The following is a 26,903-nucleotide window of genomic DNA, read 5'->3' as shown; positions in this document are numbered from 1 at the left end:
TCTCCATCTTTAACTTTTTTCTTGCTGTTTCCTTTTTCTCATTTTTTTTTCATCTTATGAGGCTCCCTGAAATTAGGCTAAGCCATTTGGTAGCCATAAAGACTACAAAAACCCAGCCATCAATAAGATTTCTTTAAGGTGCTCGAATGGAAGAACAGTTCCTAAGATTTTCATATACTGATTTATACTAGAGAAGTAATATATAATTTTAAGAAGCGCTAAAGTTATACATAAAGAATTTTTAAACTTTTTCCTTATAGAGCTATGACTATCAAACCTCAGAGGGAAGGTAGGGGAGGGTGGGGGTAAGTGGGAGAGATCAACCAAAGGACTTGTATGCATGCATATAAGCCTAACCGGTGGACACAGACAACAGGGGGGTGAGGGCAGGAGTGTGGGGGGGAGGGGTAGTGGGAAGGTAAAGGGGGAATGAGGACAAATATGTAATTTCTTAACCAATAAAGAAATTAAAATGTAATAAATGAATAAATAAAACAATGACAATAGCAATAAATAAATAAAATAAAAAATACTTCCAAAGTAAAAAAAAAGGACAGTTCATAACTCAGCATGTATTATATATGATGTTTCAATTCATTATATAAACCATGTGTAATATTTAAACATTCTTAGTAGTACCCTATCTGGCACTGCTAGAGGGAAGAATATTAAAAAGACTAAAAATGTTCGCAAAGAGGAAGATAGAAGATGTTGCTTGAATAAGCCAGCATAATGAAGAAAAATATAACATTTCAAATAAACTAGGATAACAGCCATGATGAATTAAATAGATTTCTTTAAGTAGAACTGCATGCCTTATAGACCAATATTTTTAAGTCCTTAGATGAAACTAAAAGGTAAACCTGGGAAATTTAATAGAATTCTGGAAGAATATATTATTAAGGTTCTTTTATGAGGCAGGTAGGCAACCTTGCTCATGTATTTTTCTTGGTCTGAACAATCTCTCCTGTATTACATGGTCTCAATCAATAACTATTCTAAACGCCTAAGTGGATTTAAATCTCTTTGCAAATTATTTGGCCTTGGCCACAGTATACCTATGGCTCTTCTTTATGTAAAAGCAGGACAGGGCCCATTGAATACTTCAACTATGAACTGTATTACTGCTCTCATAAATGAATGGTCCTAAACCTTGCTTCTCAAAGTGTGTTCGGGGAAACAGGAGCACTGGTATGACTTGGGAGCTTGTTGGAAACACGGAACTCTCAGGTCCCACCACAGACCTACTGAACCAGAATCTGCATTTAACAACTGACAACTTAACATGCCATTCTCCAACTGCAGTCCCTGAAGCATTAGAAGGCAATACCAACCACAGAAAATTTGAGAGAAAAAGAAAAAAATTAAGTAGTCCTGGGTAATGTTATTTTAGCTATATCATAAAATGTTACACTCTCAGCTTCTGTAAGGGAGGCTAAAGATAAAAATTCTATTAAAAATATTTTTTTACTTAATGATCAACTGAATTTAAAGACATTGTCTACTGTGCTACCAATATCCTTGATGTAAATTTGTTGTTGCTCAGTAGTATTTTTTTTCTGTTAAGGTAAGCACAAAACATTTCACAGTGTTACGGTTTTGTAATACATCTAAGTCAAGAGAAGGCTTGATCTCCCCCCCACCCCACTACACCCCCCCACACAGATACCCTCAGGCCTAAATAGAGACATCCTCTTGGTCAAGGTGTTCTTTGTTGTGACTTGCCATGAACGGAGCTAGAAGGCACACAGACATGCTACTGCTTGCCCTTCCAAGTTCTCAGACCTGCTCTAGTTACATCTAAGCTGTTTAGTTAAATCTCATTGAAGGTAAAATTGCTTTTTGATAATTGCTCCCATGTTGAGGGCCTTCCTCAAAAGATGTCACTGAATCGAGATAAGATCTGTTCATCTCTTGTTTTGAAAGGCTTTCTTTAATAAATCTCTTAAGTGTCTGTCTTCATCTGACCATAGTCTTCCAATCTCACACATGCGCAAACAAAGAATACTGAATCACACACTTGAGCAATACTTCAGGTATTTCCTGGCTATGTTGACAACATCATTGGTTCACTTTCTCAGCACTCATTTGTTCCTACTGCTAACCACCCTCCTGACCTCAACACATTGGCTGGCCACACCCAGGGCCTCTGCCAAGCCCCTTCTGCCTAAACTGGCTCCTGGTCCTGGCTTCTCCTGCTCTACCTTGTTCCACTCTCATGCATAATGTAAGGGGAGAGTGGGTTTACAAGGGTGAGGACCCACAATAGCTAGCACCTGGTAGGCTCCATATCCTGAAAAATTTAATAGAATTTTATTGATTTTTTTACAGAGAGGAAGGGAAAGGGATAAAGACAAAGGTGCCTACTCTCCAAATGGTTTCCAGGAATAAGCCTTAAACCCTGACTTGTTTTATACGCGGAAGCTCTGTTTTAGCTTTGTCTTATTTTTGGTGGTATGGCGGAGACTGAGAAAGAGTAGTGCTGTTCAAATTGAGTTGTGACTATTCATAGATGGCCTCAAGTTTTCACTTCTAATTTCCTTCATTTCATATTGCTGAATCTCCATTTTGGTGTTTACCATATACACTCCCTTATTCTATAGTTCTAAGATGAAAGAACAGAGAGATACAGCTTCTCCCCACCCCCCAGAATATAGACTACAATGTTCTTGTAGACAGAGAATCTGTGTTATACATCTTATATCCACCTAATACGGTCTTCTATATAGTGGCCACTAAATATATACCTTGCCTACAGTACCTCAATGCCTATTTGGTGACATTTAGCAAGCAATCTTCACTTGCTATTTTGCTTCCTTACCTGTTTCATTCTTATTTCAACCAGGCTTTTCCACTATTTTCCTAAAAATACTCTTGCTAATGTCCCCAAGGACCTCCTTACTGCCACATTTGATGGATATGCAAATTCTATAGCGCTGTATGCTGCCCACCTTGAATTTTCCTTCCCTTGCCTTCCACACCTCCATGCTTTCCAGGACTCTCTGCCCTCTAGTGGCTCTTTCTTAGTCTTCTCTTTATCTCTTCTTCCACTGTCTCCCCAGAGTTCGTGGTCCCAAAGTTCTGATTTATTCCCACCCACCCCCAATCCCTGTCTCATTTTCATGCTTTTCAGTTCATCCTTACACAAGGCTTTGACTATACTCATAACTCCCAACCTCCATATCCAGCTCTGATGTCTCCCCTGAGCACTGGTCCTGTATCTCCACCTGCCCTACTTGACAGGACAGCCTCCCAGTACATAAACTTAATCATGCTTGACTTCCTCTTCACTCTCCAATCTGGCGCCTTCTCCTGAATACCCTATCTCAGTTCATGATATCACCATTCACCCAAAAATCTAAGTTAAATAACACACAATTCATTTATAATCCACAGTGTCACAAAAATATTACTTAAAAACACAGAAATGAGCACATTACACTTGCAAGTAAAGACTTCTGTTGCCCAACTATTTTCTGTTAGCAGGAGGCTAACACTGCTTTCTCTTCAGCATGAGGGATCACACCCAAAGGGACTCCAACCCACTTTTAGTTCATTATCTCCTCCCATATCGCTGGACTCCCTATGCTTGAGTCACACTCAACCCTTTGTAGGGTGATTCTTTCACACAACTGGCCTTGCATGTGCAACTGACTGCTTCTGCCGAGAGCAGTGACTTTCAACTGGTGTGCCTCAAGTATTTTTAAAACATGCAATACCGGACTATATAGTCAGGGGCACTGACCTCTTTTCCCTTAGATTATCAAATAAAAAAATGGTAACAGCCAACACAAAAGAATCCATCTAGTGTGAATGAATCAAAATTATACCTATTTTTGTCAGATCAGCAAAAAATATACTTTTTGGTGTGTCCCAGAATATTAGTAGTTACTTTATGTGTGCTATGCAATGTAAAAGGTTGAAAATTGCTGGCCTAGGCCCTAGAGCAATGATTCTCAACAGGTGCCATTTTGTCCCTATGAGACATTTGGCAATGACTAGAGACATTTTTTGATTGTCCCAACTGGGGAAGTGGGGTGCTTCTGGCTTCCAGTGGGTAGAGGCCAGAGATGATGCTACACATCCTAAAAGGCACAGATCAACCCCATACAACAAAAAGTAACCAGCCCTACATGTCAATAGTGCTGAGACTGAGAATCACTGCCCTGGAATATCCTCCTTGATTTCTCTGCCTGGGGAACTCCAACTCACCGACTAAGACTCAGCTCAAATGTCACCTCCTCTTTGAAGCTTTCCTCTACCAACCAGGTCCTCTTCTCTAGACAAACACTGTTGCACCTTTCTCACTTTCTCATACACACCTCTATTTTAGTACATCACACATTACACTGAAATTTTTTTTTGTTTACCAGTGTGTCTCTATTACTAGAATGGGAGCTCCTAAAATAGAGACTGCACTTTGTTATCTTTTATTCCCAGTGCGTGGGTCAGTGCCTGGTAAATAGTAGGGACTCAAATGTGTGCTAAATGAATGAATTAAAGAAGACACATCTACAGAGAAAGTAAAAGTATTTTTGAAGCAAACAATTCAACTCCTTGACCCACTCTGAAATTAATATTATAGTTCCTCAGTTCTAAGAAATATACAAGCATAAATTTCTCACTAAATTTCCAAAACTGGTCATTTAACAATGTTGCATCATAGTTTGAGAGTCAATATTTATAAACTATACTATTTAATTAATTTTTTAGAGAGAGAGGAAAGGAGAGGGGAGTAAGTACAGGGGAGGGGGAAGAGGGAGAAAGAGAGAAACTGATACATCGATCGGCTGCCTCCTGCATGTTCCCCACCAGGGACCGAGCCCACAACCCAGACATGTGCCCTGACCAGGAATCGAACCAGCAACGCTTTGGTGCACAGTATAATATCCAACCAACTGAGCCATACCGACCAGAGCAAAACTACATTGGTTTTTATAGGAAAGATTAAGTGTTGTTCAAAATAAATTTAACCAAATGTCTCTAAATACACTGTTAAAGTTAATAAAATGAAAACCAAGAAAATAATTGAACACTAAAATAAGTATATATTTAAGACATTTATTTTAGGGAGAACAACTAAATTATTGAAACGTATAATCTTGAGATTAGTGTTAAAGGCTTTTGAAATCATTGAGACATAGTCTTTTAAAGTCGTACTATAATAAGCTTAAGCAATTTACCTACCCAGGATTAAGTAACAGAAAATGGACAAAAGAAGTTTCATAACAAAAAGAAAAAATGTAAAGCCAAACTTTCTGATAAAAACATGCATATTGTGAAGAATGGAAGAAATATATAACTTTGGGCAAAATGCTAAGGTATTTTAAATAATAAGGTAATGAAAACTCTGAGTATCCTCACAGCATAATATATGAGATTTAGAAAAAAACGGATAGAGAAAAATAAAATGATAATGAGTAAACTAACTATTACACAGATTTTAGAAATATGAATAGTAATTTCTATAACTGGATAAAAACTACCTTAGTTCCTTGATTTACTTCTTGATAGACCTGACAAAATATTACATACAATGTTAAAACATCAAATACCTACTTTCAGATCAAAAGCCATTAAACAGCCTTTACAAAAGTAATATTGTTTTTCAAAAGTATATGTAGTAAACATATGTCAGTTACTGGTATAGTCTTTGATAGCAAGTAAATAAAATAAACACCATCATGCAGACTACAACGTTCATCTTCATTCTAAATTGTAAACACAGAACAGAGCCCTGTCATAGATACAGGTAAGAGTCGTCACTCAATTTAAAAAAGTAGCCATTACTGGGCTGCTGATTATAGAGAGCTAGAAAACGGATCCTATGCCGCTAGAGACGAACACGTAAGAAAAGAATATGTAGTCCTCTCCGTGCTTTAGAATCAAGGGTCCCTGACCAAAGCAGTGATTTAATTTCACGGCTGCTCAGTACAGATAGCTGACATTACTAAATGCTACTCTAATATCAACTTGTTAAATGTGAATCCAGACTCAGCAAATCAGAACACTAACCCAGACTAACTGGAGTCATGGGAAATATTTTGGGAGCTGTTTATTTATAAATGAGTTACAATATACCACTATAATTAGATTAATATATAATTATTGATAAACACGGGATTATTTCTAAAATCCCATTATTGTTGCCACTGCTGTGTTTAGAAAAAACATTAGTATTTTCCTCTTAAAACAAGCCCTTGACTTACCATTAATCATTTAGATCAATTTTGATCTAGTATATGTTGAATTTATTGGTCAGTATATTGTTTATACTTTTATAAAGAGTTGTTTAATAAACAATTTCAAGCTCTCTGGAAAATTACACACTTTTGAACCATTTTATAATCCAATAATCTACCCAAAAAATAGAATCTGCACAAAGGTAGGCATTTGGCTGTCACAAAAAAAAATATTTGTAAGCTTACTAAGTTAAATAAAACCAATGAAAGTGCGTATTTTTAGCCATGCAAAGCATTTAGTCACACTTTATTAAAAACATTAAAAATACTATTTTCAAAAGCATAAGCAACAACAAACTATACCACTGCCACAAAATAAACTATTTTAAGGATATTTTTATAAGTATTTCTAGGTTAATTATTCCTTGCAGATTAATGATTTCATGAAAAGTAAAATAAATTTACAAGGTACATGTAAATTCAGATAGCAAACTATTAATATATGTTTCTTCATAGTATCACTTCATTGCTTTCTTTTAGGGGTCAAAACAGTTAAATAGACTATCATCTCCTAAAAGCTCATTTTTAAACAGTTTTGTAAATAGAATTAACAATTCTAAAAAATAAATCAGAATATGAAATCTGACCTTTTTCATCTTCAGTAAAGTAGTTGCTTATATTAACATCTGGGTATTGGGTAACAATGATTATATTTACCAGATTTCAAAAGAGAGAAAACAAACTAGCAATTACTGAATATTTTATTTACTTTAAGCTACTTATCCAGAAGTATTTTTAATCTTTAATATAGATATTGAGTGTTATATAAACACAGATAAACTGATAAGTTTCCACCCCTCCCCCCCACCCCCCTGCAAAAAAAAAGTTGTTTTGTACTGTCATCTAGAATTGCTTTAGTCAGAATTCTTTTTTAATTTTCCGGTATTAAAAATGTTTTAATATCCTGGCAAGACCTTCCAAATACAAAAATTTTTTAAATCTATTTAAGGTCCAAACACTTAAGATACTTTGGAAAGGCCACATTACATAAATGTTTTGGTTAAGATTCATTAGAGTTAAATTACTAATAAAATAAAGCAAAATTAACAAAATAACAAATTAATAAAGTAACTAGAAAATTATGAGAAATACCTAGCAATTGAAACCAAATTAAAATACATAAAATTTAAATTTTAATATTGTTGAAAAAGTAAGCTACATTCTAGAAGGCAGTCTTAACTGGTAACTAAAAAAAAAAAATAGGGTGGAAACAAAATTCCTGTGGTTAAGGGTATATACAAATGAAAATGCCATTTATTTTTCCTCTGCTTCAAAGATGAACACAATAGTTTTTAACAATGATCTAATAAAATCATGTTCAAAAAAACAATTTTCTTCATGTTCATTTATAACAAGATTTTCACATAGGTTTTTAAAAAAATATTTTAAATATGCATTCTACATTTTGCTTTATTTCACAATGATTAAGAAGGGGAGAGTACTAAATGAGCATTTTGAAAATTGGAATAAAAAATGAAGTTAAACATTAAAATATGATGCCACTTGAGGGGAGGGAAAAATAAATATACCAAGGTAAAGTGTTATTATTTAAAGCTTGTTTTTATGCTACAGAAATGTTTTATGGCCTAACTCACTTTGGAAAGTTTTTTTTAATGAATATTTTCTACATTGCTAAAATAAATAGAGTCACAAATTATAGGAGGTTCTTTAGATTTACAAATATAAAGTGCATTACTACAAAAATATTTGCTAGCTAAGGACCAGGAAAGTATATAAAACTGTTTAGTTATAATAAATTTTAACCAACTATTTCATAGTCATTCTAATATAAATTAACATTTACCGAGACCAAAGGAAACTTACCTTACAAGAATGCTTCGAAGATTTAGATAGTTCATTTGTGAAACTTCTGTTACTGTCACTTGGTAAATTATCAACTTTACCTTCATTTCCAGATGCAAACTTTATGAGTAATTGAGATGGTCCCCCTTTAGAACAATTGTGCTTAAGGCTGGATAAACAGGAAACATTTGGGTAAGTTCCTCCTAATGAAATACTTCTTTGTAAAATAGCATGGTTTTTGTTTATCTGTAAATTTGGTCTTTCCAACTGTCCATTGCTATTTCTTTGGTAATCTACATTTGGGAAGGATGGTAAACATGCAGATGTCCTATCTGTAAGCTTCATATATTCTGAATCAGAATTAAGCTTCGTTTCAGACAACTCTGGTTTACAATCACCATTCGCAGCTTCACAATCTAATGTGGTTGCTTTCTGTTGGGTGAAATGCACTGAGACACATGAATATCCTTCCAATGGCTTTTCAAAGACAGTCTGATTTGGACTAGTATTTGCAATAACCATTTTCTTTTGCGATGAGCCCTTCCCGTGAAGTGGTCGTACGTCTCTTACTTCTCCGCGAGTACAGATCGTTTTAGATAGCCGAAGCCCATTGACAGCTGTGGAGAGAAATCCCTTAGCACCAGTACTATCTTCACTGTGGGCAATTTCACCGGGAGAAATAATAAACTGGTGTGAGGTTTGATAGGATCCTTTGCTTGGAAGAGTACCTGTACTTGTTGGAGACGTTGGTGGGGTGTTTGAAAGGCTCCTAGGAAAAATGACTAAGGATGAACAACGTTTTAGTGGAATTTTTGAGTCTTTGCTCACTGACAATGTCATAATCTCGAGTCCATGCTCCAAGTCATCCTCGACAAAAGGAATTGTACTTGTACTTCTTGAAAAAATTTCACACGGAGTGACATTCCTGTTTGGCGCACTTCTATTGGAGGTGCTGTCCGATGATAAATTTCCACCAAAAAACGTCTCATCCGTCGGCGGAAAAGTATAACCACTGCTGTCGCTGACGATACTGTTGGTGTACGAACCTCCACTTGTGATACTGGTGCTTGACCCATAATCACTGCCGTTGCTGTTGTAAGACCCATTTTCGCTGGTCGAATAGTTACTAAGGCTACTGCTGCAAATGGCAGGATTGCTTAAAAAGCTATCATCATTCACAGCATTCAGTTCATTATCAACCCCAGCACTGCCATAAATGCCATCCTTCAAAACGCAGGCAAATGAAGCATCCTCACCATCAGCTAAGGCACTGCTAGACTGAAGACAGCTACCGTACCTTGTTGGCTGCAGTGAAATCTGTAGGCAGCTGCTCTTTTTATTAACATTTTCAGGTGAAGGAGCAGATGATCTCTCCTGAGACTTCACGTTTTCCTTTATTAATGGAGCTAGTGCAGTCTGTCTGGGAGTCAGCTTCATTTGAACAACGTTAGACGTTGAAATCCGTGTGGGTCTTCTGAAGCCCATGTGAACATCTCTATCCAAATCATCTCCGGAGGTTTCTGACAAAGGGTAAGTATTACTTCTTCTGGCTGCAAAGTGCAATCGTAAGCTTTGTGCCATTTGTTCTCATTTCCAAACATGTTAAGGGCTGAAAGTCATAACAAAGATCTCTGTCGGGAGACAGACTAGAAGCAGCTGCACTGCATCGAAAGAAAAAATCATTTGTGGTGCCTGAAAGGGCTCTTAAATAGTAGTCTTTATCCTAAGTAAAACATTAGATACCAGATATCACGGAAAGAAAAAGACGACCCATTCCTGAGACTGACGCTTCCAAAATGTCTTGAATTGCTTGTAGTCAAAATGCCTTCAGTTACAAAGCACTTGATTTCCAGCGACCTTTCAGCTGAGCTCAGCTGCAGCAAGCACACTGCCTCACACACTGCCAACCTTGTTTCAATTATACCTTCTCCAATTTGCATGAATGAGTAACACAAGAACAACAATCTTCTAGCATTTCCAGTTGAAACAGTATTTTTTTCACTCCAGCTCTATTAAATGAACATTTAACTACGTGAATCACAGTGCCTATACTTTCTCCAGCGCAGTTTGACCACTAATATTTTTACCCATAGGGATAGAATTACAGGAAGTTGGTAGGAATGAAACCCCATGTAATTGAGTATCAAATCGAGGATTGAATTTCCAAATAGTAGCCATACTAGGAATCTAGTCAAGTTAGTTAATGTAGAAAGGAATAGAGACTGTTACATTTTTTAAGATAAGTTCCAACAGTTATGCAATTTGGAAATACCAAAACTGTGGTGTGCATTTAAAATTTAGCATGAGATCAAACAGATAAATATTTTAGCTTCCAAAACACTTCTTATACAAAGTGAAAGCTGAAGGATAGAAATACAAAATTTGCCTAGTAATACTATTACAAAAATTGAGCATACGGCTGAGAGGAAAAAAAAAGTTTAAGAGAAGCTGTCACCAAGCATTTTCTCCTATAATTTTGGGGCCTATTCCAGCCAAGTAGTACAGTGCCATTTATATTTTGACTATTAAAACTCTGCCAAGAAATAGCATAAGCAAACATTCCATTAAAAATATATGCAGATTAGACAGAAAAACTATACCCCAATATAGTTTGAGCACACAAGATATTTTATTCCACTGTCTCTGCAATTTATTCACTTAAGAGAGTGTTTTGGTAAGTAAAGAAGTCTAAAAAGAATTTAACACATCAAATAAACATATCTCAATGCCAATTCTGTTCTGAAAAACTCTAAGAACTCTTTGCTGGCCCCTACTGGTGCACTGAAACAATCCATTTAGCTGTTTGATATCTATAAAGAAATACACACCATGCTGCATATTTCTTTATATAAACAAAGTACATATTTGTTTACATTTCTGAGTACTACCACTGCTCCCGCAGTGGAATTACTACTGCTGATAAAGCTCTCATAGTAAAGAACAGTAGACTGTTTGTCCTCTTAGCGGTTGTGATTTTGTACATATATTTTTTTCTGCTTTGTATTTATTTAACCTTTACTTTATTTTCAGTTTACTAGGTAATAAAAGTTTAATATTTTAATTTCTGTCCCAAATGTCATAGTCCAAGGCTGGTACCCTATTTGAAAGAAACAAATTTATTTTTAAATAATACTCTAGGGTATATTTAAACCCCTTACCTGAATTTTATAGCTGGAACTCCAGTAATAAATATATACTGGCTCATTCATAGGAAAGTAAAATAGTTCAGTTGTTTACACCACATGGTACTACACCCAAGTTGTATTTTTCTAAGTAAGGTTTTTTTTTTTCTCTAAGTAAAAGCAAATATGTAAAATATATACTTGTACTTTGTTTAAAAAAGAAAACTCCATAAGACAGTTCTGTTCTCAGTCAACATTTTCTAAACAGTTTTGAAAATCAATTAAGACAGGGAAAAATAAAAACATGAAATTAATTAAATTATATTTCCGACTAGAATAAAACAAAACAGTACTATGTTTCAGAATGTACACATTAAATTATAAATTTAGTAATAAAATTATTATATTTTTGGTTTTACATAATCTATTGCCTTTATAATTTTACAGATTCAGAAATATTCCCTTACTTTTTCTTTATAGAAGGAAACTTGTAATCTTTTCACTTTGCTTTCAAATGACTTCAGCTTTCCTTCTTAAATTAAGTTAGGGATCTGATAATTTAAAGAATGGATCACTTCTAACAGAGATCTAATCAGTGAGATCTAACTGCTCATGCCTGTGACTTAGAACTGCCAGTTCATAAGCAAAGAAAGCTCCCCTGGTTGTTCATATAAAATAATGAACCTCAAGTATTTGGCCAGATAAATGTTTTCTCTTTGGTAAGCTTCACTATAAACACCAGTTTCATGTCCCCTAACTAGATTTTAAGCTTCCAGAAGTGTGAGGGCCATAACTAAACATTTCTTCTGAGCTCATGCTGGGCACAAAGTAAGCATGAAGTAACTAACACCAGAGAGGTGGCTGGACAGATGGATGAATGGTCACCGCAGTAACTCTAGCTGCCTAATGCTTTCTTTCAGTTTATATATACTAGAGACTTGGTGCAATAAATTCATGCATGGGTAGGGTCCCTAGGCCTGGCCAGTGATCAGGGACAACTGGAGCCTTCCTTCCCCTGGCTCCCGGCTGCCAGCTGGGGCCTTCCTTCATTCCACACACATCATAGTAAGCAGTCAAACTCCTGGTTGGTTGAACTCCCAAGGGGACAATTTGCAAGTTAGCCTTTCATTATATAGGATCTTTTAAATTTATTGATTAAGGTATTACATATGTGTCATTATCCCCCATTGCACTCCTTTACCCCCCGCCCCACTCATGCCCTCAAACCCTTGGTGTCTATGTCCATTGGTTAGACTTATATGCATGCATACAAGTCCTTTAATTGATCTCTCCCCTATAACCTCACCTTCCCCTACCTTCCCTCTGAGGTTTGACAGTCTGACCGATGCTTCTCTGTTTCTGGATCTGTTTTTGTTCATCAGTTTATGTTGTTGATTATATTCCACAAATGAGTGAGATCATGTGATATTTACCTTTCTCTAACTGGCTTATTTCACTTAGCATAATGCGCTCCACACAACAATCCAAAATCTTTGGGACACAGTGAAAGCAGTCCTGAGAGGGAAGTTTATAGGTCTACAGGCCTATCTCAAAAAAACAAGAAAAAATGGTAATAAATCATCTAACTCTACAACTTAAAGAATTAGAAAGAGAGCAACAAGAAAAGCCAGAGTGAGCAGAAGGAAGGATATAATAAAGATCAGAGCAGAAAATAATGACATAGAGACCAAAAAAATAATACAAAAGATAAATGAAACCAAGAGCTGGTTCTTTGAAATGATAAACAAGATTGATGAACCTCTAGCCAGGCTCACCAAGAAGCAAAAAGAGAGGACCCAAATAAACAAAATCAGAAATGAAAGAGGCAAAATAACAACAGACCCTACCAAAATACAAAGGATTGTTAAAAAATACTATGAACAACTCTATTCCAACAAACTAGACGAAATGGACATATTCCTAGAAAAATACAACCTTCCCAAACTCAATCAGGAAGAATCTAAAAATCTCAATAGGCAGATAACTATGGAGGAAATTGAAGCAGTCATCAAAAAGCTTCCAGCAAACAAAAGCCCGGGGCCAGACGGCTTCACAGGGGAGTTTTACCAAACATTCAAAGAAGAACTAAAACCTATCCTCCTCAGACTATTCCAAAAAATTCAAGAGGAAGGAACACTTCCAAGCTCCTTCTATGAAGCCAGCATTACCCTAATACCAAAACCAGATAAAGACAACACAATGAAAGAGAATTACAGGCCAATATCCCTCATGAACATAGAAGCCAAAATCCTCAACAAAATTCTAGCAAATCAGATCCAGCAGTACATCAGAAAGATTATACACCATGACCAAGTAGGATTTATCCTGGGGATGCAAGGATGGTACAATATCCGCAAATCAATAAACGTGATACATCACATAAACAAATTGAGAGATAAAAATCACATAGTCATATCAATTGATGCAGAAAAAGCATTTGACAAAATCCAACACCCTTTCTTGATAAAAAACCCTCAGCAAAATGGGAATAGAGGCAACATACCTCAACATAATAAAAGCCTTATATGACAAACCTACGGCCAACATCATTCTCAATGGGCAAAAACTAAAACCATTTCACCTAAGAACAGGAAGAGATAGGGATGCCCACTTTCACCACTTCTGTTCAACATAGTACTGGAAGTGCTAGCCATAGCAATTAAACAAGAAGAAGAAATAAAAGGTATCCAAATTGGAAAAAAAGAAGTAAAACTGTCATTATTGGAGAAACCAAGATGGCGGCATAGGTGAACACCTAAACTGCTGCCTCACACAACAATTTCAAAACTACAGCTAAAAGACAGAATGGACATCATCCAGAACCACAGGAAGGCTGGCTGAGTGGAAATTCTACAACTAGAAGGAAAGATAGGGGCACACGGAGACTCAGAGGAGCTGGAAAAGGCTGAGGTACGGAGACACGCGCTCGGAGAGGATGGGCGGCTGAGTGCCTGGCTAGCTTTCTCTAGTGGGAGAGAGACGGAAGCTCCCAACTGCACTAAACCCCAGTTCCCATTGCACTGAACCCCAGTTCTGGGCGAGACCCTGGGGTCCCAGACTCATACGGGGGAGTCTGGACTGTCGGGAAAAGAGGGGAGCGCACAGAAACACAGGGGAGCCGCGCAAGGCAGAGGTCTGGAGGCGTGTGCGCAAGTGCGCGCAGAGAGGACTGACTGCTGAGTGTGTCGCTGGCTTTCTCTAGCAGGAGGAAGACAGAAGCTCCCGACTGCGCTGAACTCCAGTTCTGGGCGAGAATCTGGGAATCCAGATTCATTGGGGGAGAAACTGGACTGTCTGGCAGCGGGCGAAACTCGAGGGCGGCTTTCTCTCAGAGGTGCTTGCGTCGATTACCGAGGGACACTGAGACCCAGGGGCCTCATAGGGCAGGGCTGACAGGAAGCCAAGGCTGTCTGCTCAGCCCTGAGACTCCGCCACATCCAAGCTGAGCACAGAGGCTTTTGCAATTTTGCAAGTCTTGTCTCAGAAGGGTGTCTCCAGCAAAGAAGTTCTCCTGGTGTAGACACAGCTGATCCTCACAGCCAATTGGCCTGGAGGTCAATTCCTCCCAGTGATACCAACAACAATCAAGACTTAACTACAACAAGGCTGTACACACAGTCCACAAAGGGGTGCACCAAGAGTGCCCACCTCAAGTAACTGGGGAGGCTGAGTCACTGAGCCATATAGGACACCTACCACACAAAGCTACTCTACCAACTCAGGGAAGCAGCGAAAATGTGAAGACAAAGAAACAGATCACAAACAAAAGAAATGGAGGAAAGCAAACAACTGGATATAGAGTTCAAAACCACAGTTATAAGGTTTTTCAAGAATTTCCTAAAAAAGGCCGATAAATTTAGCGAGACCCTCGAGGATATGAAAAAGGACCAACTAGAAATTAAGCATATACTGACTGAAATAAAAAATATTATACAGAGACCTAACAGCAGACTAGAGGATCTCAAGAATCAAGTCAAAGATTTGAAATACAAAGAAGCAAAAAACACTCAACCGGAAAAGCAAAAATTTGAAGGTAGTGTAAGGAGCCTCTGGGACAACTTCAAGCGTACCAACATCAGAATTATGGGGGTGCCAGAAGAAGAGAGAGAGCAAGATACTTAAAACCTATTTGAAGAAATAATGACTTAGAACTTCCCCCACCTGGTGAAAGAAATAGACTTACAAGTCCAGGAAGCACAGAGAACCCCAAACAAAAGGAATCCAAAGAGGACCACACCAAGACACATCATAATTAAAATGCCAAGAGCAAAAGACAAAGAGAGAATATTAAAGCAGCAAGAGGAAAACAGTTAATTACCTACAAGGGAGCACCCATATGATTGTCAGCTGATTTCTCAACAGAAACTATGCAGGCCAGACAGGAGTGGCAAGAAATATTCAAAGTGATGAACAGCAAGAACCTACAACCAAGATTACTCTACCCAGCAAAGCTATCATTCAGAATTGAAGGTCAGATAAAGAGCTTCACAGATAAGAAAAACCTAAAGGAGTTCATCACCACCAAACCAGTATTATATGAAATGCTGAAAGGTATTCTTTAAGAAGAGGAAGAAGATAAAAAAAAGGTAAAGATAAAAATTATGAACAACAAATACATATCTATCAACAAGCGAATCTAAAAATCAAGTGAATAAAAAATCTGATGAACAGAATAAACTGGTGAATATAATAGAATCAGGGGCATAGAAAGGGAGTGGACTGACAATTCTCGGGGGGAAAGAGGTGTGGGGGGTGCGGGAAGAGACTGGACAAAAATCGTACACCTATGGATGAGGACGATGTGGGGGAGGTAAGGGCAGAGGGTGGGGTGGGAACTGGGTGGAGGGGAGCTATGGGGGGGAAAAAAGAGGAACAATTGTAATAATCTGAACAATAAAGATTTATTAAATTAAAAAACAAAACAAAAAAACTGTCATTATTCACAGATGACATGATACTGTACATACAAAACCCTAAAGACTCCATCAAAAAATTATTAGACTTAATAAATGAATTCAGCAATGTAGCAGGATACAAATTTAATGCCAAGAAATCTATGGCATTTTTATACACCAAAAGTGAACTTACAGAAAGAGAGATTAAAAAAACAATCCCATTTACCATCGTACCAAAAAAAATTAAGATACCTAGGAATAAACTTAAATAAGGAGGTATATAGGATTTTTTAAGTTGATCTAGCTACTACTCTAAAGAAATACAAAAAGCACTACCGCTGGACAAGAAGAAATGATGCTTCAAAATTTTTCAGAGGCCCTGGCCAGTGTGACTCAGTTGGTTGAATGTTGTCCCATGTAACGAGAGGTTGCCAGTTAGACTCCCTGTCAGGGCACATGCCCAGTAGGGGGCATGCAAGAGGCAGCCAATCATTGATGTTTCTATCTCTCTCTCCCCCTCTCCCTTCCTCTCTGAAATCCATAAAAATATATTTTTAAAAAATATGTTTGTGCTCTTCAACGTACATTTCCAAAGAGAATTTTCTAGGAAATGAATACATTCTTAATTTAGTTCTGAATGCTACAGGATAATAAAGGTAAAATGACATTTACAGTGGAATAGAACATTTATTGCTATATAATCAAGCCTGTTACTCCACAAATGGCTATAGTTTGTACGACATCTCGGGTAATGTGTACATTTCAGTTTCCTGCTCGAACTAGCAACAAATTAGAGGATTAGAATGACACATACCACCCTGTTCTCATTATTTCTTGCTCCCTTTTTCTAGTAAAGTGAGCTTGAGAAAAGCTGTGTTTCTAAGGCACAGTGGAGTATGTAGCACAGCAGATACCGTAATGGTATACCTTGGTTAATATGAAATATATGGTTTCAGAGAGCCATTAAAGAGTGAGTCCATGAATGTTAAATAACAATTTATTTTTGAATCATGATGGAAAATTTTCTGAGTGCTTTGATAGCCACTGCCTAATTTTATCATCACAATATATTTATCAGATAGGTAGGGCAAATGTTATCACCATCTTTTTAAACTTGAGAAAATATTTTCAGAAGGATTGAATGACTTGTCCAGGGCTACAAGCAGGTAGGATTTGGTTTGGAAATCTATACTATCCCAATCAATGCATTCTTTTGTTTTTGTTTTCAGCTTTAAAGGTTTTTAAAATTTTTTATATATCATGCTTACAACTCCAGAAATATCCCATTGTTAATATCAGAGACAATGCTCTTTTTTTCCTTTGGACACATCATGATTCCCTGTGAAGTACTCTATCCATATTAAACACTAAAGGAGTTTAATGCACCGATCAGAGTATGAGAATGTCAATTTTGGCAATGAAGAAAGAGTCATGCCATACTGAAGTTACTGGCAAAAAAAGCCTAGACAACTAGGGTGAAAAGCACAAACATGAGCTATCCCTCCTTGTGGACAATGCAAACAACACATAAAGAACGTACCCAAGAATCAGGGAGAAATTCACATCAGTGTCAATAACAACAGAAAAATAACATGGTAATACCGCAACCCAGCAATTCAATCCTAAATATGAATCTTAGAGATATGCTCAGGAAACATAGCAAGAATTTTTATCAATTGGTAATAGCAAAAAAACTGGAACAACACTAACACTATTAGGGTGGATAAATGGATAAATTCATATATTATGGGATTATCAGATTAAGGAAAACTATGCATCAGTGAAAATGTACTATGGATCAAGCTGACAAATATAACATTAACCAAAAACCATGCCATGGAGGAATATATACAGAGTGATACTGTTTTAATAAATTAAAAAATATGCGAAAGGAAACTATGTTTTTTTTAGGAATACATATATGCATGATAAAAATATTTAAAGCAAAAAATAATAAACACAATATTTAAGGTGATATACTACTTGTGGAGGAAGAAAAGGAGATGCTATTGGGAAGGGATACAGGGGGGTTTGAAGATTTTGGTAATGTTCTAGTTCTTAAGTTGAGTAATACAATGCACAGATATGTCTTATTATTTAAAATAAAAATTATGTTATATATACTTTTTGTATTTATATTCACAATTTAAAAATGCCAATACTAAATTTCACCTGGTCCTATCTAGAAGGAAAACACATTTGTAGAGACAGAGGGGAAAAAACATTGGCTATTCTATAGAAAAAGCAAAAATTTAAACAGAAAAAAAGCTCTGCAATTGCTCTGGCCGCTTTGGCTTACCACGTAAGAGTGTCAGCCCTCGGACCAAAGGGTCTCGGGTCAAATTCCTGGTCAAGGGCACCTACCTCAGTTGCAGGTTCGACCCCTGGCCCTGGTAGGGGCACATGTGGGAGGCAACCAGTCAATGTGTCTCTCTCACACTGATGTTTCTCTCTCTCTCTCTCTCTCTCTCTCTCTCTCTCTCTCTCTCTCTCTCTCTCTTTCTCTCTCTCTCTCTTTCTCTTTCTTCTCTCCCTCTCTTCCAGTCTCTCTCTAAAAATCAATTGAAAAAAAATATCCTTGGGTAGAGATTTTTTTTAAAAAAAAAAAAAAGCTCTGCAACTGACCATATTGATAACCAAATCATCTACATCTGCCACTCAGCCTTAAAATATCAGATTGCCAGTCAGTGATGAAATCCACTTTGGCAGCAAAAAAGGACAATGCATATTACAGGGCTAATTAATAGATTTCATTTGAAATATCTTCAGTTACTAGTGTAGTTACAATTTATTTAAGAAAAAAACATATGTAGTCTAATACATTTTTAGTATTAGATTCTTTAAAAAATAAATCCAGTGTCTTTGTGATCTAAAAAATGAATAAAACTGTTCAACTTTTTTTTTTTTTGGTGCTTCTGTTTAATCACAGATAAGCTTTGAACACATAACACTGTTCTTGTACCTTCATATTCAAATCTTATATGTTTAACATGTAAATGTAAGATTTCAGAGTAAGAGGGTTTGAAATAGGATCCCAAAGAGACAAAATTAGGAAGAGGAAAAAGCTTCAAGATAGTCTTTAGGAAATCAGAAATTATAACTATCATTAAAAAAAGTAAAATCAGGTTTAACTTTGCCTTTTGCCTCTGTAAGGGCTGATGATCTTTTAAAGGACTTAATTTTATTGACGTAAAGAGGATAGCTTTCCTCCATAGCTGAGTGGGGATAAGAGTGGATAAGATGTAACTGGATACAGGTAACCCCCCAAAATCCACTGGAGTGAGGAGACACAACCCAAGACACCCTGAACTACTGACCAGGGTACAAGGATGAGAGTCAGAGAAGGCAAGACAAAGAGGCTGGCTTTCCTGTCATCTCCTGTCACAATAGGCTTTGAGGAAGACCTTGTAACCTACTGAAAATTGATAATCAGAAGAGGGACCTGGGAGGAGAATAGAAGGACAAAAATAAATTGTAGCTACCTCACCATATTGCCCAGATTCTGCATAACCACCCCAAATCATCTCCATATTGTCACAGATTCCCAAACCACTTTTCCTTGCTGCTTGGCTGAATACACCTTTGCTTCATATCTCTCACCCATACAATAAAACTTACCAATCGATTCTCATCAAATACTTCAAAGAGAAGCCGGTGCTGCTGAGGATGGACCTAAGGAAGAGAAACACAACCGTCCTTTAACGACAAATGGACATCCCCACAGAGACTAAGAATAAATGCCTGAAATTGTTGCCATTTCCTAATTCCTATTCTTTCCAAGATACTGGTATTTTCAATTACAGGGGATACTTAATACAAAAGCAGACCAGTCACATGTCCCCCATTTTCTAATGATTTTATCATAACAGCAAAGTGGATTTGGTTGCATGTTTATCCAATTTTTCCAAAATAGGATGTAAGGAAGCAAAAAAACATTTTAAAAATTTATTTAAATGTTTGCCTGTACTTAAAAATATAGACTAGTTTTAAAACTCTCATTATCAATTTTATTTACTCACTTCATATTTATCAGATTAGAACTACCCAAACTGGGTGTTGCTTTTATGGAAACTAGTGCCTGAATCCTTTCAGACTTGACAAAGGAATTTATTGTTTCTACTATAAAGAGTACAGCCCGCTGGCATGGCACAGTGGTTGAGCATCTACCCATGAACCAGGAGGTCACAGTTTGATACCCAGTCAGGGAACATGCCCAGGTTTTGGGCTCGATCCTCAGTGTGGGGCATGCAGGAGGCAGCCAATTAATTATTTTCTCTCATCATTGATGTTTCTATCTCTCTCTCCCTTCATCTCTGAAATCAATAAAAATATATTTTTTTAAAGTATAGGAGCAGTCAAAAAGTATAAACTGAGTTTTCACTTACTGTTTATATTTTACACGAGTAAAAATTAACATGTAGTATTTTATTTTTCAAACCTGATGCTTTCATTTTTGCTGAAGTATTTCAACAAGTTAAAATCTACTAAATACTTGAAATAAGTCAGAGAAAGACAAATACCATATGATTTCACTTTTTATGTGGAATTAAAAAAATAAATGAACAAACAAAACCAACAAACTCATAGATAAAGAGAACAAATTGATGGTTGCCATTAATAGGAGGAAGTTGGGGGACTGGGTAAAAAAGGTGAAGAGATTAAGAAGTACAAATTTCCAGTTTAAAATAGTCACAGGGATGTAAAGTACAGAATAGGGAGTATAGTTAATACTATTGTAATAACTGCGCATGGGGTTAGATGGGTACTAGACCTATTGGGATGATCACCTAGTAAGTTATATAATGTCTAATTACTATGTTGTAATTACTATGCTGTACAATTGAAACTAACAAAATATTGAAAACAATTTTTAAATTATATTTTTAAGTGTTTGATATCAAAAACAAATAAAATATTTAATAATTTTTATACATATACTAGAGGCCCAGTGCACGAATTCGTGCATGGGTGGTGTCCCTCGGCCTGGCCAGCAATCAAGGCCTATGGGGGGCTGGCCAGCCAGGGGGAGGTACCCCAGGAGGTTGGCCAGCCTGCCCCCCAATCAGGGCCTATGGGAGGGCCAGCTGGCAGTGGGGAGTGACCATGGGAAGTTGGCTGGCCAGTTGGGGGGCTGACCAGCTGGGGGGAGGGGCCACAGGTGGTTGGTGGTCAATGCGTGTCATAGCGACTAGTCAACTGGTTGTTCCGGTGGTTCTGGTCATTTGGTTGTAATGTTCGCTTAGGCTTTTATATATATAGATTACTTACACATTTTATACAGGTTAAAATGTGTAAGATAACAGAAAAATATCTATCTATCTATATATATATCTATAGATATAGATATATATATATAGAGAGATAGATATAGATATAGGGATAGAGATATATATCTGCCTAGTTTCTGACACAGGGCTTCTGAAACCCTTGTAATTTCCTGGGTCATAGGGTTGTCTTTTGTTCTAATGAGGTGACTCTGGGTGGCTCCAGGATGAGGGCTTGTCACCAGAAAGAACAAGCCATGACTGGGAGCTTGGAATTTTCAACCCCAACCCTCATTCTCTTGAGAAGAGAGGAGGTTTGAAAATGGAATTAATGATTAATCATGCCTACATGGTGAAGCCTCTAGAAAAAATCCCAAAAGCATTCGAAGAGCTTCAGGTTTACACATCCATGTACTAGAAGGGTGGTACACACCAACTCCACAGGTACCCTCCCAGACCTCACCCTGTGTATCCCTTCACCTAGCTTTTTGTCTGTATTCTTTATTATTTCCGTTAATAAACTGGCAAACATAGATAAGTGTTTCTTTGAATTCTGTGAGCTGTTTTGGCAAATTAATGGAACTTGAGGAGGGGGTCATGGGAACATCTGATTTGTAGCTAAGTCAGACAGAAGTTGAGGGTAACCTGGGGACCTACTACTTTCGACTGGTATCTGAAATGATGTCAGGCTTGTGGGGCTGAGCCCTGAACCTGTGGGATCTGACACTATTTCCCGGAAGGTAGTGTCAGAATTGAGTTGAAATGTAGGATGCTCAGTCTGTGTCGCACAGAATTGCCTGGTGTGGGGAAAATAATCTCCACATGTTTGGTGACCAGATGTATCAGAAGCAAAATACTGTATGTGAGTAAAAAGGAAAAACACAGGAAGTGAAACACTAGAATTATTTTTCCTATGATAAATGTATTTCCCTACTCAGGCTAATACAAGACAATGTATAAAAAATTCTCACATTTGGGATGATTTTTTTTCCCTATGGTAAATATATTGCATTAAAAAATGTGATATGTTAATACTTTGCTTTACATATCAAAAGTATTGATAGCCCTCATAAAAATCTACAAGTGTGACAGAGCTACTTAGATACCTAACCCAATGTCCACTCTCACTTCCTTCTGAGAACATAATCCTGATTTTACCTGCAGTGATGTGCCCAAAAACACCACACTGCAGAACTCTGGTGGATAACTGTTTTTATTTGAAGTATAACATATATTCAGTAAAGCATAATGTATACTTTATACTTAAACTAGAGGCCCGGTGCATGAAATTTGTGCACGGGGGAGGGGTCCCCTCAGCCCAGCCTGCACCCTCTCCAATCCGGGCCTCCTCAGGGGATGTCCAACTGCTGGTTTAGGCCCTCGGACCTAAACCAGCAATTGGACATCCCTCTCACAATCCTGGACCGCTGGCCTCAAATCGCTCACCTGCCTGCCTGCCTGGTCTCCCTTCACTGCCACTCCTGCTAGCCTAATCACCCCTTACTGCCTCTGCATGCCAGCCTGATCACCCCCAACTGCCCCCTCTCTGCCAGCCTGGTCGCTCCTAACTGCCCCCCACCTGCCTGGTCACCCCTTACTGGCCCTCCTGCCAGTCTCGTCACCCCCAACTGCCCCCCTCTGCTGGCCTGGTTGCCCCCAACTGCCCCTCCTGCCAGCCTGGTCGCCCCCAACTATCCCCCTCACCAGCCTGGTTGTCCCCAATTGCCCCCCTGCCGGCCTGGTCATCCCTCACAGCCCCCCCCCCCCCGCTGGCCTGGTCACCCCATGCAGCCTGCTGTTCAGTCATTGGCCGTCCCTCACTAACCCCCCTGCCAGCCTGGTTGCCCCATGCAGCCTGCTTTTTCAGTTGTTTGGTCATCTCTCCCTAACTCCCCTGCCGGCCTGGTCATAGGTAGCCATCCTGTGAGGGTGTGATGGTCAATTTGCATATTACCTCTTTATTATATAGGATATATAGCTTGGTGATTTTTTTTTTATTGTGTCATTACCACCCAGATCAAAATATCAAATACTCCATTCTATTTTGTGTACTGTTTTCCATGTGAATAGTGCCCTATGGACTTGTTCAACATTGAGACTCTGAATATGTCTATCTAAAAATGATTCCTTTGCACGTAAGGGTGACGAGGGAGGCCAACCTGATGGTAGTCATTGGATGGGATTTCTGGCAGAGCTCTTTAAATGGGGCTGTCTCAACTGGGATAGATGTTCTTCAGGCCCTTTGCATTTCTCTTTCCTGACTGGAACTTGGATGGGATAGCTGGCACTCCTGCAGCCATATTGTAACCATGGAACAACTCTGAGGAAGGAGACCAAATCAAGAGCTAGACACCAGGGGGATAGAAAAATAGTGTAAGATAATAATCTTTTCTAAGAACACGTAGAGGAAGTTTCAGGGAGGAGATGAAATTTGAGCTGAGACTTGAAAGATGGGAAGAATTTGAAAAAGAAAGGATAGAGAACATTCACAGCAAGATGATGGCATGAGGAAAGACATGGGGACATAATTAACATGCTCAATGGAGCTCAATAAGAACATTTTTTGTGATTAGAAAGTGACAAGAAAAATATAGTTAGTTAGGGTAGAGCCAGGCTGAAGTAATTGAACTCCAAAAAAGGAGTTAAGATTTGCTTGGTAGGGAAGAAAAAAAAGCTTTTAAAGGAAAAATGGCATGATGTAGGTCCTATGTAAATATTATTTTCGTCAAGTGATACATAAAATGAACTGGACTGGAGAGAGACCCTGGAGTCTATAGGGACTATAGTGCAGTAATTCAGGCACGAAGGGAAGAGAGCTCTGCCTAGGACTGTCCCCGGGAGAATACGGAGGGAGACAATGCGATGAAAAACATTTTGAGGGAAAATCAGAAGTCTCAGTGTCTATCAAAGTACCTGGCAGACACTGTAGACATTAAATATAAAAATGAATATTCTAGTCAGGCCTATGTGGCTCAGTGGTTGAACTCAATCCAGGCAGGGTACATGCCTGGGTTGCGGGCTTGATCCCCAGTAGGGGGCGTTCAAGAGGCAGCCGACCGATGATTCTCTCTCATCATTGATGTTTCTCTCTCTCTCCCCCTCCCCTTTCCTTTCTCTGAAATCAATAAAAACATATATAAACAAACAAAAAAACAAATGAATATCCTAAGAAAATAGGAATAATGTCTGATCTAATGAGGCCTCTGCTGTCCTTGTTCAGGCCATAACTAATAGCTTCCTAGCAGGATTTTCCCCACAACTATCCGCTCTTTTCAATCTATCTTTCCTACTAAAACTGGAGTGACTTACCCTAAAAGACAGTTTGGGCCATGTTTCCTGCCAACTCAAAACTTATTCCTAACGGCCTAAAGAATAAAATCCAAACCTGAGCATGGAATGATGCTTTTGATCTGAGTCCAATTTGCCTTTCCAGGCCTGTCTCCTACCACTGTCCCCCTGCCCAGCCAAATACTCTAAAACAGACTACACTCACTGCTTACTGAACAGGTGCTGTGAAAGAATTAGGTTATGCAAACTATGCCACGTGGGCCAAACTCAGCCACCTGCTTTTTTTTTTTTTTTTCTGTAGCCCATAAGATAATAATGTTTTATATATATATATTTTTTTAAATATATTTTATTGATTTTTTTACAGAAAGGAAGGGAGAGGGATAGAGAGTTAGAAACATCGATGAGAGAGAAACATCGATCAGCTGCCTCCTGCACAACCCCCACTGGGGATGTGCCCACAACCAAGGTACATGCCCTTGACCGGAATCGAACCTGGGACCCTTCAGTTCGCAGGCCAACACTGCATCCACCGAGCTAAACCAGTCAGGGCTGTTTTTTATATTTTTAAATGGATACGTAAGTTCCAGATAATAGCCTCAATTATTGCCTCCTGGCTGGCGACACCTAAAATATGTACTAACTAGCCCTTTAAGAAAACATTTGCTGACCTCTGTCCTAAGACATTCACTGTATGTTATTTATTAATTTCTCTCCTATGTATCTACAAAGGTACTGAATAAAACCATCCTTGGAAGATGTGATAAAGTCTCTCAAACCACTTTCTGTGTTCTGTGGGTCACATGAGGATACTGGCTGAGAAAGATATAATTCAGTTTGGGCAGCCCTGTATCCAACTAGCTGGAATCCCCAAACAACATTATGTACATAGGAAAGAACATTATTACAGAAATTATTCACACATAAAATTTCAGAGCTGAAGAGAAACAGTTGTCTTTAAACTGAAACATCTACCAAAGGCCCAACACAATGGATTTTTAAAACTGTACACACACAGCATATCACTATGAAATTTTAAAACCCTGGGATGAAGACAATTATCAAATCAGACTTTTCAACTATAACACAATGCCCAGTGATGTAAAGGCAATGCCTTCAAGTTTCTCAGGAAAGATTATTTTCAGCCTAGAGTATGTGAGGGGCCAAACTACTGGCCAAACATAAGTTGGCTATTTACTCATCTATTATGGCTGGAAGTCAGTTTGGGACATGAATGTATGAGCTATTGAGCAATATGGGAATAATGACCAGAAAACAAACAGAAACAGTTAAAAAGCAGTCCCTTAAGAGAAGCAGGGAGGATGGGGCACCAAAGTCTGTTGCTTTTCACTATAAGCCCCTTCACAGTACCTCATTTTCAAGCTATGTGTGAATTCTTTGATGAGGTGGTTTTTTTTTTTATAAATGTATTAAAAATAGGATTAAACTTATGGTCACAAAAAATAGTTCAGAGGGTCATATTTATAGGAAAGATGAGAGCAGAAGAAATAAAAATATTGACCATAGGTCTCCTGGAAAAAGGATAAGTATGTAAGTCTGTAAATGCATAAAAGAGTAGAAAATAAACCTTGCTAGAGGAGTAACCAAATTTTCAAAAAAGAACAAAAGTATTGGTAAGTGTCAAGTTATTCCATGCTGTTCATAAAAAACCTGAAGTGCCTGGAAATTTAGCTGGTGGGTTCTGGGGAAAACAATGTAGGCATATTTTAAAAAATAGCTTTATTGAGATTTAATTCAAATATCAGACAAATGGCCCACTGAAAGTGTACAATTCAATGATTTTTTTAGTATTTATGATTTAGTACTGTGTAACCACCATCACAATTTTAGCACATCTGCATTATCCCATAAAGAAAGGAAATGCCCGTTAGCAGTAACCCCTAATTTCCTCCCAACCTGCCCAATTCTCAGGCAACCTCTACTTTCTTTCTCCAGAAGTTTGACTATTTTAGAAATTTAATGTAAGTGGAATCATGCAATATATGGTAGTTTGTAACTGGCTTTTTTCACCTAGCATAATGTTTCCAAGGTTCACCCATGTTGTAGCATGTTCACTACTTCATTCCTCTTTTTAAAAAAATATATTTTATTGATATTTCACAGAGAGGAAGGGAGAGGGATAGAGAGCCAGAAACATCGATGAGAGAGAAACATTGATCAGCTGCCTCCTGCATACCCCCTACTGGGGGTGTGCCTGCAACCAAGGTACATGCCCTTGACCAGAATTGAACCTGGGACCCTTCAGTCTGGAGGCCGACGCTCTATCCA

The 26,903-nt window shown here is 37.9% G+C and overlaps 1 protein-coding gene across 2 annotated transcripts in view; it reads right to left on the bottom strand.

Annotated features, from left to right (window-relative positions):
- The window catches only part of NEDD4 (NEDD4 E3 ubiquitin protein ligase), a 136,264-nt gene that overhangs the window by 62,477 nt on the left and 46,884 nt on the right, over nt 1-26,903 (bottom strand). Inside the window, exon 5 of one of the 2 annotated variants that reach the window (XM_080687249.1) lies at nt 19,681-19,734. In XM_080687249.1, the coding sequence (XP_080543375.1) occupies nt 19,681-19,734 (54 nt within the window). Of the gene's footprint in view, nt 1-8,066; nt 9,912-19,680; nt 19,735-26,903 lie in introns of those variants that run through there. The other variant, XM_080687248.1, reaches the window with a different exon arrangement.

The sequence above is a fragment of the Plecotus auritus genome, assembly GCF_963455305.1.
Source record: "Plecotus auritus genome assembly, chromosome: 1".
Lineage (NCBI taxonomy): Eukaryota > Metazoa > Chordata > Mammalia > Chiroptera > Vespertilionidae > Plecotus > Plecotus auritus.
This window is presented reverse-complemented; position numbering and strand designations above follow the sequence as displayed.